General features: G+C 38.8%; 1 protein-coding gene across 2 annotated transcripts in view; it reads left to right on the top strand.

The window, feature by feature from the left end:
• Positions 1 to 648: 648 nt before the first annotated feature.
• Positions 649 to 13,042, top strand: part of LOC106081170 (uncharacterized) — a 522,321-nt gene continuing 509,927 nt past the window's right edge. The window contains exons 1-2 of one of the 2 annotated variants that reach the window (XM_059368620.1): positions 649 to 1,056; positions 1,122 to 1,465. In XM_059368620.1, coding sequence (XP_059224603.1) covers positions 1,246 to 1,465 — 220 coding nt within the window. In that variant the 5' untranslated portion in view covers positions 649 to 1,056; positions 1,122 to 1,245. Of the gene's footprint in view, positions 1,466 to 13,042 lie in introns of both variants that reach the window. The other variant, XM_059368619.1, reaches the window with a different exon arrangement.

The raw sequence follows: 13,042 nt of genomic DNA, 5'->3' as shown, positions 1-13,042 counted from the left end.
TGTCGATTTCAGCAATGCGGAAATTTAATTTATAAAAAATTCAACAATGTCATTGAGAGCCTTGGCCAACAACAGCAAGAAGGACACGCCGGCAAGGTCGTCAGAGCAACAGCAAAAGCAACACCAGCTACAAGACCAGAAATACCAGCAGTAACAAATAAAGACCTCTCCCTACGTTTTAGGGTCGGTTTTAACAAATTTAAAAAATCACAACCCACACCACAACAAAAACAAAAACAGAAAAGTTTAAAAACAAATCCTAAAGCATGCTTTTAGGCTTTCGCTTTTAGTGTGTGTGTGTGTGTGTGTGTGCGCTGGAGTGAATTGTAAGTTCAAAGAAAAAACAAAAAACCTATGAAAGCGTGCATGTACTGTCTGTGAGAGAGAGTGTAAGTGTCAGTGTGTGCGAGTGTGTATGGGGAGCGTGTCGGTTGAATTACACCCCTGAGAGTCTTTACACAACAGCTCAGCACAAAGGACATTACCGGTTGTGAGGAGCTAAAAACAAGCAAAAAAAAAAAAAAAACATCGACAGAATGTAACAAAGCAGTGAAAACCCAAAATGAAATGGAACATTAGAAACCATTGTAGCCGGTACTAATTTGGCAAAAACAAAAAGGCCAACGAGAGAGAGAGGAACACAAAAAAAAAAAACACCGTTAGTTAGCACTTTCTTAGCATCCTTGTTCGCTGGCCCCCAAAACATCGTTTTCCACCTTGTCCAACGGGCCATTGGGCTTATTAAACAACATTTGGACATAGTCATCGGAGCTGTTCACCTCAGATGAAGCCCAGTGAAATTGAATTATTAAATAAAACGGCAGCGTAGAAAAAAATATCAAACAAAAATCCATTTAATTGAATTGTGAAAAAAGGCGAGAAGCCAAAAAAAGCACCCCATTTTTCTTCTCGCCTATCAACTCAAACCCCTCCTTTGGCTTTGGCAACAGTGTCACCTCAGTGTATGTGCAGTGAATATATATTTGGTGAAAATCAAGAAATACCCGAAAGAGTCATCGCCTCCCCCACACCAAACAAAAAATCTAAATAAGCCAAGTAATGTCTTGAATTCTAATTTGTTAACGGCATTTAGCGCGAAAAGTGTTTAGTGTTTCCTTTAGAAAAATCAACAACAAGAAAACGATAGAAATCACCCTGCCCCTTCTTTAGACAAAACCAACAAAAAGTCTCTTTTGAATAACTCCCCCAAAAACAAAAACTTTCAACATCATCCACCCCTGCAATATGGACCACCGTCGCCAGTACGAGTCACAGGAGCTGCAGCAGCAGCAGGAGTTGGATGTTGTAGACCATCACAGCCACCAGCCTCTAATGCCTGTCTGCCAGAGTTCTCATCTGCCCCCAGCGTCTTCATTTACTACCACTTATCATCACCATAAGACGCGGAGACATTATTTTCCTCGCTGTGGATTAGTTTTGTTAATTTTCCTGACTGTGATTAAAGGTGAGTGGAATATGGGGGGGCACCTCAGGGCACAGTGGGCTTTTTTTTAATGTTTTAATAAGATTTTTTGATTATCTACCAATTTTCGAGGCATATTATCAAATTTGTAATACAATTATTAAAAGATTTGAAGTTATTTGCCAGCATATTCGAAATATTTGTGTAAACTCTAAAAGGAAATGGGAAGAATTTTAGACATACGAAGGACAATTTACTCAATGTCACGCCTTATTATGCTTATTTCGTTGTAAGAGAAACAAATTTAAATGGGAAAGTTTGTTTGGGAAATGCTTTATACTTAAACAAGTGAAAGCGTGCTAAGTTCGGCCGGGCCGAATCTTGGAAACCCATTATTATGGATTCTGCTAAAAATGTATAAAAACTAAATTTGTTGAAGGGCATAATTTTATTCTACATAACAAACTGCAAAACTAAAGGCAAATCGGAAAAAAAATCCGACTCAAGGAGTCAAATCGCCAGATAGTTTTATATGGGAGCTATACCAGGTTATAGGCCGATTTGGGCTTTATTTAGGTTCTTAAAAGTGATAACACAACACTACATGCAAAATTTCAGCCGTAATAGAACATAATGCAAAATTTTAGCCAAATCGTACAAAATTTGGGGCTTTCAGGGGCTCAAGAATTGAAATCGGGAGATCAGTTTATATGCGAGTCTAGCTGAACCGGGCCCGCTCCGCTGAGCCTTCTTTAACTCCCCAATATCTGTTTAGGGTGAGGACACTTCGTCCTGAATGGGGATATCGAATTCATGCCATTGTAGCCTATGACGCTAAACGAGTTCGAATCCTGTCGAGAACATTGGACAAAGCAGTGGTTGGCAACATTTGCGAGAAACAATGTCATGTATGGTCATTTAAAACATTTTCCCCAAAGAAATATCGCACTGCGGGACGCCGTTTGGATTCGGCCATAAAAAAAGTTCCCCTATCATTGAGTTTAAACTTGAATCGGAAAGCACTTATTGATGTGTGAGAAGTTTGCCCCTGTTCGGTTCCTGGTGTTTTTATAAATTAGGGTAATGAGAAGTGCTTTTTAATGGAGGGATGTTTCGTCTCAAATATGGATATAAAATTCGTGCTGGACTTCCACATCCCTTTAATTTGAGCCCCATATTGCCATGGCCGGTAAATATGAACGGTTTGGTGGGTGTTTTGGGGCCGGGGCGCCCACCGGCCCTTTGCACTGAAAATAGATATCAAATTCGTTCTTTATTCCCAACGGAAATGAAGTTCAGTTACACACACTTGGTTCCATAATTGGATGTCAAATTGTTTTCTATTTTCAAATACCTTCCATTTGAGTCCCATATTGTCATAATGGGTCAAAATTCCCATTTGACGTATCTTTGGGAGGAAAAGCGCCACCTAGACCTGAACGAAAATTTTAATGTCACATTCGTAATCTACTCCCAAATACCTTTAATTTAAGTGCCATATGGCCATGGTCGGCTTATATGCCCATTTGGGCGTATTTGGGGATGGGCGACCACCCATTACTTGAACCTAATCTTTTATGCCATATTAGTAATCTACTGCCTAATACTTTTTATTTGAGTTCCATATTGACATGATCTTCAAATATATCTGTTTAGAGGAGTTTTGGGGTTGGGGACTGTATACTTGGTCCCAAATTTAATACCAAATTCGTTTTCTGGTCTCCAATACCTTTCCTTATTGTGCTCATCGGACCACTTTCGAATGTGGGTGGCATTTTTGGGGAAAGGGGGAGGGTCCGCCTCCACCCGATATCTAAAAATTATATAGCCTATGTTTCCCTTCACACAAACGTACTTCGGTTTTAGAGTTGAACGGCCCGCTGGGTACTTGGACCCAAATTTTAATACCATGTTCGTTTTCTGGTCTCCAATACCCTTCATTTGATACCCTTGTTGTGCCCATCGGACCACTTTCGGATATTAGTGGCGTTTTTGGGTTCATGGTTGGCTCCGCCTCCACCCGATATCTAAAAATTATAAAGCCTATGTTTCCTTTCAGACAAACGTAAACAGTCTATGAAAATTTTAAGAAAATCGGTTCAGCCAAGTATCATAAAGTCAAAATGGGTCTAATGGCGTTTTTGAGGGGTGGCGTGACCCCCTTTACTTCGATTTAATTTTCTTTGCCAGATTCGAAATCTACTCCCAAGTACCTTTCATTTGAGCCCCATATTGAAACGAACGTCCAATATGTCTGTTTCGCGTAGTTTTGGAGTTCGGGCGGCCCGATGGGTACTTAGACTCAAATTTTAATGCCATATTCATATTCTATTCTCCAATACCTTAGAACCATTTTTTTTATGAAATTCGTACACTACTCTCCAATACCTTTCATTTGATACCTATGTTGTCTCGATCGGTCCATTTTTGATTTTGGGTTGTGTTTTTGGTATCAGTGGGAGGGTCCGTCCCCCTTCCGATATCGACAAATTATATAGCCTATGTTTCCTTCCAGACCACCCTAAACAATATGCGAACATTTCGAGAAAATCGGTTCTGCCGTTTTTCAGTTTATACGGAACAAACAAACCAAGTTCCATAGAACCGTGTTTGGCTAATGTGTCCGTTTAGGGCATTTTTGTGGGAGTGGGGTGACCCCCCATACTTTGACATGAATTTGTATTCCAGATTCGTTATTTAATCCCGCAAACTTTTCATTTGATACCCTTATTGTCCTTATAGGTCCTCTTTTGATTTTGAGTGGCGTTTTTGGGGTAACGGGGAGGGTTCGCCCCCTTTCGTTATGAAAAAATTATTGCGCCTATTTCTACTTCCTGACCATACTTGTAATCTACTCCCGAATATCTTTTATTTGAGTCCCATATTGTCATGATCGTAAAATAAACCTATTTTAAGGGGTTTCAGGGGTGGGGCGCCCAGGGGTGGGGCGCCCTCCCCCGCCCACCCCCCTTTAAATTGGACCCAAATTTTATTATAAAATTCGTACTCTACTCTTGAATACCTTTCATTTGAATCCCATATTGTCCCGATTGGTCCACTTTTATTTTTGGGTAGTACTTTTGTGGTAAGGGGGAGGGTCCGCCCCCCTCCCGACATCAAAAAATTATATATACAAAATTTGCGGCTTACAAGGGCTCAGGATGTCAAATCATTGGTTTATATGGGAGCTATATTAGGTTATAGACTGATTTGGACCCTACTTGATACAGTTGTTGAAAGTCATAACAGAACACTACATGCAAAATTTCAGCCAAATCGGAAAAAAATTTAGGCTGGTAAGGGCTCAATAAGTCAAATCAGGAGATTGGTTTATATGGGAGCTATATCTAAATCTGATCAGATATGGCCCATTTGCAATCCCCAATGACCTACATCAGTATTAAGTATCTGTGCAAAATTTCAAGCGGCTAGCTTTACGCGTTCGACCTCTATCGTGATTTCGTCAGAGGAACGGACGGACATGGCTAGCTCGACTCAGAACGTCGAGACGATCAAGAATTTTTATACTTTATGGGTTCATAGACGAATATTTCGAGATGTTACAAATGGAATGACTAGATTAGTATGCCCCCTTTCTATGGTGATGGGTAAAACAAAAACTGTATTGGGTTGCCCAAAAAGTAATTGTGGATTTTTTAAAAGAAAGTAAATGCATTTTTAATAAAGCTTAGAATGAACTTTAATCAAATATACTTTTTTTCTAAAGCAAGCTAAAAGTAACAGCTGATAACAGACAGAAGAAAGAATGCAATTACAGAGTCACAAGCTGTGAAAAATTTTGTCAACGCCGACTATATGAAAAATCCGCAATTACTTTTTGGGCAACCCAATATATGGTGTACATTAACAACCACCAACAGTCACACTTAATAAGACTTAGATCGGTCCATAAATAGATACAGTCCCAATATAAACTTTTATGCTTTTTTCCAACATTTTATAACAGAATTTCATAATGTGATACCCTTTTGTTTGGTTGTGAATATTCATCTCTGGGGTCGTTTTTTATGACAATTAATTCAAATCGAAATTTTCCTTGGAGATGCATTGCATTCATTAAACATGTTTTTTTTTTTTTTTAAATCCATCTTATTTATGCAAAAACAACTTCCAATTAGTAACACTCAATTCAGATTATTTATTGTGAATGGCCTTTCACAGGTATGGTTTTAGAATTCTGTTTTCCAATTAAATAGCATTTAAATACCATGGTTTTGAATTTTGCATTTTGTAAACAAATATTTGCACAACCAATAAAAAATAAATGAAACTAAACAACGGCAAAAGAAAAAAATAAAACAAGTAAAAGTGTGCTAAGTTCCGCCGAGCCGAATCTTGTTAACCCTCCACCATGGATCACATTTGTCGGGTTCTTTGAATGACTTTTTCAAATATATATGAACTAAATCATGTTATTGACCGATATGGACCGTACATATCAGGAGGCCACTGTAGCGCAGAGGTTAGCATGTCCGCCTATGACGCTGAACGCCTGGGTTCGAATCCTGGCGAGATCATCAGAAACAATTTTTAGCGGTGGTTTTCCCCTCCTAATGCTGGCAACACTTGTGAGGAACTATGCCATGTAAAACTTCTCTCCGAAGAGGTGTTGCACTGTGACACGCCGTTCGGACTCGGCTATTAAAAGGAGGCCCCCTATCATTGAGCTTAAATTAGAATCGGTCTGCACTCATTGATATGTGAGAAGTTTGACCCTGTTCCTTAGTGGAATGTTCATGGGCAAAATTTGCAATTTGGACCGTACTTATCGTGGCTGTTAGATGTCATAGAAAACCGATAAGGAAGGGCCAAAGTCGGGCGGTGCCGATTGCATAATACCCTATACCTAAGCTATAAGTACAATGTGGTAGCTATATCCAATTCTGAACCATTGTTGATGGACTTCGGGGAGCAAAAATATGTTCAAACTGTAAAAACTACAATGGAAAAATTACAACATTATTGCAAATTACCCAAAATCTGCCGAATATATATATGGGAGCTATAACTAATACTGAACCGATTTCAGTAGTCATATCGAGGGTCCTTAGAAAAATCCTTTCTGCCAAATTTCGAGAGATTCGGGTAACAAATGACCATTTTATTGCATTATTACTGCAAATCGGATGAACATATATATGGGAGCTATATCCAAATCTGAACCGATTTCTATGAAATTCAACGGTAATGTCGGGAGCCATTAAGAAAATCTTTCCTACCGAATTTCAAGACAATCGGTTAACAAATGACCATTTTATTGCAGAATTACTGCAAATCGGACGAACATATATATGGGAGCTATATCCAAATCTTAACCGATTTTTTCCAATTTCAATAGGCTTTGTCTCTAAGCCGAAAAATATAACCATACTAAATTTGAAGACAATCGGATGAAAATTGCGACCTGCAGTTTGTACACAAATTAACATGGACAGACAGACGGACAGACGGATAGACAGACATGCAGACAGACAGACAGACGGACACAGCTAAATCGAATCAGAAAGTGATTTTGAGTCGATTGGTATACTTATCAAAGGGTCTATCTCTCTTTCTTTTGAGTGTTACAAACTAATTCACAAAGTTATAATACCCTGTACCACAGAAGTGGTGTAGGGTATAAAAACCATCTCCAAAATTTCAAGCAAATCGAGTAATAATTGCGACCTACAGAGGCTCAAAAAATCGGTTTACATAGCAGCTACATTAGGTAATCAAGCGATTTAGATCATATTTAGAACAAGTTGTTGGAAGTCGTGCCAAAAGGACATGTGCAAAATTTCAACCAAATTGGACAAGAATTGCGCCCTCTAGAAGCCCAAGAAATCTAATCGGGAGACCGGTTTATATGGCAGCTATATCAGCATGTGAACCGATTTGAACCATACTTAGCACAATAGTTGGAAATGTTATCAAAACTAAGATGAATTGAGTCTTCTAGAAGCTCAAGAAGTCAAGACCCAAAATCGGTATACATGACAGCTATATGAAAACATGGATCGATTTGGTCCAATAGGAAGAATTTGTGCAAAATTTAAGCGCCTAGTTTTACTCCTTGGTGAGTTAGCGTGCTTTCAAAAGTCAGACGGACGGACAGACAGACGGACATGGCTAGATCGACTCAAAATGTCACGACGATCAAGAATATATACAATTTATGGGGTCTTAGATGAATATTTCGAGGAGTTACAAACAGAATAACGAAATTAGTATACCCCCATCCTATGGTGTAGGGTACGAAAACATGTTTAACAGTGTTTGTAATTTGTTGTACAAATATAATTTCCATCCACATTTAGTCTACCAATTTTATAATTCGCAAATGTTGTCAAACAAATACTGCATTTTAAATAAGGGCTATAAATTTATTATAAAATTAGAGCATTAAAACTAGGATTTTTTTTAATTGCCTGCTAGAAATCATCAATCGAAAGTATCAAAGAAGCAAGAGAACAAGTAAAGTAAGATGAAAAAAACATATTAAAAAGAAATTTGCTTGAGATATTTCCTTGGATTTTGAGTTTCATCATTCAGCCTTGCCGTTTTTGGTAGATTTTATTCTCTTGGTAGGTCGGTAGGCTGATTCCCATTTTATGTTAGGTTTTTAAAACAAACAAGTAAGAGCGTGCTAAGTTCGGCCGGGCCGAATCTTTTATACCATCCACCATGGATCGCATTTTTCGACATTGCGCCTTGTAGGGGCTCAAGAAGCAAAATCGGGAGATAGGTTTATATGGGAGCTATATCAAGCTATTGATCGATTCAGACCATATTAGACACGTATGTTGAAGGTCATGAGAGAAGCCGTTGTACAAAATTTCAGCTAAATCGGATAAAAATTGTGCTCTCAAGAGGCTCAAAAGTCAAGATCCCAGATCGGTTTATATGGCTGTTAAATCAGGTTCTATACCGATTTACGCCATACTTAGCACAGTTATTGAAAGTCATAACAAGACACCTCATATAAAATTTCAGCCAAATCGGATGAAAATTGCGCCCTCTACGCAACAAAATTTCACCACGTGCAAAATTTCTATCAAATCGGATTAGAATTGCGCCCTATAGAGGCTCAAGAAGTCAAGACCCATGATCGGTGTATATGGCAGGTATATCACGGTCATTGAGTGGTGTAATACATATGTCACTATTAATTTTTGTAGAACAAAATATTGGTCTTTTTGGCAGATATATCCAATTATAAACCGATCTGAACCATATTAAGGTCGGATATTGTAAGGCCCAGAAAAAATTCACTGTGCCAAATTTCAGCGTAATCGGGTAATAAATAAAGCTTTTATGGGCTTCAGTTCCCTTATCGGCAAATCCGTCTATATGGCAGCTATATCTAAATATAGTCCTATCTGAACCATATTTAGGTCGTATGTTCGGAGGTCTTAACCTACTCACTGTGTCAAATTTAAGCGAAATCGGGTAATAAATAAAGCATTTATTGGCTTCAGACCCCTTATCGTCAGATCGGTCTATATGACAGCTATATCTAAATATGGACCGATCTAATCCTTATTTAGGACAGATGTCGGGAGGCTTAAAATAATCCACTGTTGCAAATTAATTAATTATAATCCAATTTCAGCGAAATTGTGTAAAAAATAAAACTTTTATGGTCTTCAGACCCTTTATCGGTAGATCGGTCAATATGGTAGCTATATCTATATGTAGCCCGATGTGAACATTATTTGTGTCAGTTGCCTTAAGCTGATCACTGTTTCAAATTTCAGCAAAATCGGATGAAACATTTTTTTTATGGGCATTAGACCCTTTATCGGAAAAACGGTCTATATAGCAGCTATAGCCAAATATGGTCCGATTTGGCCCTTTCAAGAACTTAACTAGCGTGCATTAAAAAGACGTATGTGCCAAATACCATCTCAGTATCTAAATTTTTGAAGGCTCTAGAGTGATTACAACAAACGGACGGACAGATGGACAGTCAGACACACGGACATTGTTAAATCGTCTTAGAATTTTATGACGATCCGAAATATATATACTTTGAAGGGTCGGAAGTTGATATTTCGATGTGTTGCAAATGAAATGACTAAATCAATATACCCCCTATTATACGGTGGTGGGTATAAAAACAAGTTAAAATGTGCTAAGTTCGGCCGGGCCGAATCTTGTTTACCCATCACCATGAATATGAATTATATTAGTTTCAAGAAATCATATCGGGATATGGGTTCTTAGGGGGGCCTCTATCACCATATTGACCGATTCGTATAAAACTTGGCACTGATGTTGTAAGTCATAAGATACGTTTTTTGGCCATATTTCAGCCGAATCAGGTGAAAATTTTGGCTTCTAAGGCTGAAGGCGTCAAATCCTGGAATTGATTTGTATGGGGGCTATATCAGTTTATTGACCGAATCATACTTGCATGGATGTTGCAAATCATAAGTCAAGTCATTATTCCAAACTTCAGCCAAATCGGTTGAAAATTGAGGCTTCTAGGGGCTCAAGAAGTCAAAACGGGAAATTGGTTTCTATGGGGCTATATCTGTTTATAAACCGATTCGGATTATACTTGGCATGAATGTTGGAAGCCACAACGCAAGTCTTTGGTCTTAATTTCAGCCAAACCGGATGAAAAATTAGGCTTCTAAGGGCTCAAGAAGTCAAATCGAGAGATCGGTTTATATGGGGGCTATATCCAAATCTGAACCGATATGACCCATTTGCAATCCTCAACGACCTACGTCAATAGTAAGAATCTGTAAAAAATGTCATGCAGCTAGCTTTACGCGTTCGACCGCTATCGTGATTTCGACAGACAGACGAATGGACATGGCTAGTTCGACTAAGAATGTCAAGATGATCAAGAATATATATACTTTATGGGGTCTTAGACGAATATTTCGAGGTGTTACAAACGGAATGGCTAGATTAGTATATCCCCATCCTATGGTGGTGGGTATAAGAAAACTAACAACACTAATGAGAGGTTTGTATCAATTAGCGTGAGAGCCAAATAATATCAACATTAACATGTGTCCTAGGATGATGACTTCTTAACAACTTCGTTATCCTGTGAGTTTTTATTAAGGTTTGGATAAAATTTTACATATAGGGTGATTCGATATAAAAAATGGCGATGGGCCTAACACAACTCACTGTCCGAAATTTCGGTGACATCGGACAATAAATGCCCCATTTAAGGGCCTAAAACTTTAAATCAAGAGAACTGTCTATTTGGCAGCTATATCCAAATCTGAACCGATCTGGGCCACGATGCAGAAGCTCGTCGCGGAGCCTAACTTAACGCACTGTCCCAAATTTCAGCAAAATCGGATAATAAATACGCCTTTTATGGGCCCCAAACCTTAAATTGAGAGATTGGTCTATATGGCAGCTATATCCAAATCTGGACCGATCTGGGCCAAATTGCAGAAAGTTGTTGAAGAGCCTTAGACAACCCACTATCCCAAATTTCGGCGAAGTCGGATAATAAATGCGCCTTTTATGGGCTCAAAATCTTATATCGAGAGATCGGTCTATATGGCAGCTATATGCAAATCTGGACCGATATAAGCCAAATTGAAGAAGAATGTTGAAGGGCCTAATTGAACTCACTCTCCTAAATTTCGACGACATCGGACAATAAATGCGCCTTTATGGATCAAAGACCTCAAATCGAGAAATCGATCTATATGGCAGCTATATCCAAATCTGAACCGATCTGGGCCATAGTACAGAAATATGTCGAGGGACCTTACTTAACTCACTGTCCCAAATTTCAACGACATCGGACAATAAGTTCGCCTTTTATGGGCCCAAAACCTTAAATCGACAGATCGGTCTATATGGTAGCTATATCTAAATCTGGACCGATCTGGGCCTAATTGAAGGGTGGTGTCGAAGGGCCTTACACCACCCAGTATCTCAAATTTCGGCGAAGTCGGATAATAAATGCGCCTTTTATGGGCTCAAAATCTTAAATCGAGAGATCGGTCTATATGGCAGCTATATCTAAATCTAGACCGATCTGGGCCTAATTGAAAGGTGATGTCGAAGGGTCTTACACAACCCACTATCCCAAATTTCGGCGAAATCGGATAATAAATACGCTTTTTATGGGTCCATGACCCTACATCGAGAGATCGATCTGTATGGCAGCTGTATGCAAATCTGGACCGATTTGAGCCTAATTTAAGAAGAAAGTTGAAGGTCCTAACTCAGCTGACTGTCACAAATTTCAGCGAAATCGGATGATAAATGCGCCTTTTTTGGTCCAAATTGAAGACGGATATCAAGTGCCCCATCTCAAGTCATTGTCCCAAATTTCAGCAAAATCGGATGATAAATGTGGCTTTTATGGGCCTAAGACCCTAAATCGGTCTATATGGGAGCTATATCAAGATACGGTCCGATATAGCCCATCTTCGAACTTAACCTGCCTATGAACAAAAAAAATTTTGTGCAAAGTTTCAGCTCAATATCTCAATTTTTAAAGACTGAAGTGTGATTTCAGCAGACAGATGGGCGGACGGACAGACGAACGGACAAGCGGACAGACGGAAGGACAAATGGATGGACAGATGGACCGACAGACGGACGGACAGGGCTAGATCGTATATTTTATAGGGTCGGAAACAAATATTTCGATGTCTTTCGGTGGTGGGTATAAAAAAATTTCTTCGAAATTTGATTACATAGAAAATATTGCAAAATTAGCAAAAAATTTGTTTTCTTATGTAAAAATTCTATCAAAATTTGATTTTCTTTGGAAGTTCTACCTCCTTCTAAAATTTAACCAACATTTTGCCCCAAACGCTGTGTTTTGGCAATTGAGAAACTTTATGTCTAAACATTTTGAAATTTAAACAGTTTAAGATGATATCGATAAAGTCCAGTCAAAGGTTTTGGGGGTTTATCTTTACATTTCTCTTCGGTAGCAAAACTCCCTGCCTCAAGACTCCTTAACAAGACTGACACCAATCCGTTTTTTGCTTAATCCATGACCATTTTGTATCATCGGATAAGATTGGATGATTTCACTGTCCCCATCATTTGTTCGCTTGAAATGAGCAAAACATCCGGGATATCTTCAAATTCAATTTACTTGATTTCCCATTCAAATGTTTTTGTTGCCTTTCCTGACTTTGTTGTTGGTGCTTTTGTCCTTTTTGGTGTTTGGTGTGCACAGGCTCCAAACATTCAATGTCGGTGCAAATGCCTGAGTGTCATTTACATTTCGGTCTGCTGTTACAGGTGCTTAACATTTTTTTTATTATTGTTGTTGTTTTAGTTATTCGGCCTCATGTTGCGGCCGTGACACAAGGGCCATAAAAGGTCTCTCGGTATTTGATTACCAAAATGTATTCCGTATCACACAATCACTCCTTAGTAGCCCAAATGTGATATGGTCGTCACTGGTGACTGGTGTTGGGAAAATGGCTAAAAGAAATGGAATTTGTCTCTGTGAGTGGCAGGGAGCGATGGTGGGGTATTACCGGATGTGGACTAAATGTAGGATATTTATTTAAATTCTCCTTAAATTTGTCGTCGAAATGTCATTTGTTTGTTGGACATTTGTTTGTCGCAGCAAAAAGTAAGAAAACGATTTTTCCTGGTGCTAGT

Source organism: Stomoxys calcitrans, chromosome 5, assembly GCF_963082655.1.
Source record: "Stomoxys calcitrans chromosome 5, idStoCalc2.1, whole genome shotgun sequence".
NCBI lineage: Eukaryota > Metazoa > Arthropoda > Insecta > Diptera > Muscidae > Stomoxys > Stomoxys calcitrans.
The sequence above is the reverse complement of the archived record's forward strand: the minus strand, read 5'-3'. Positions and strand labels throughout refer to the sequence as shown.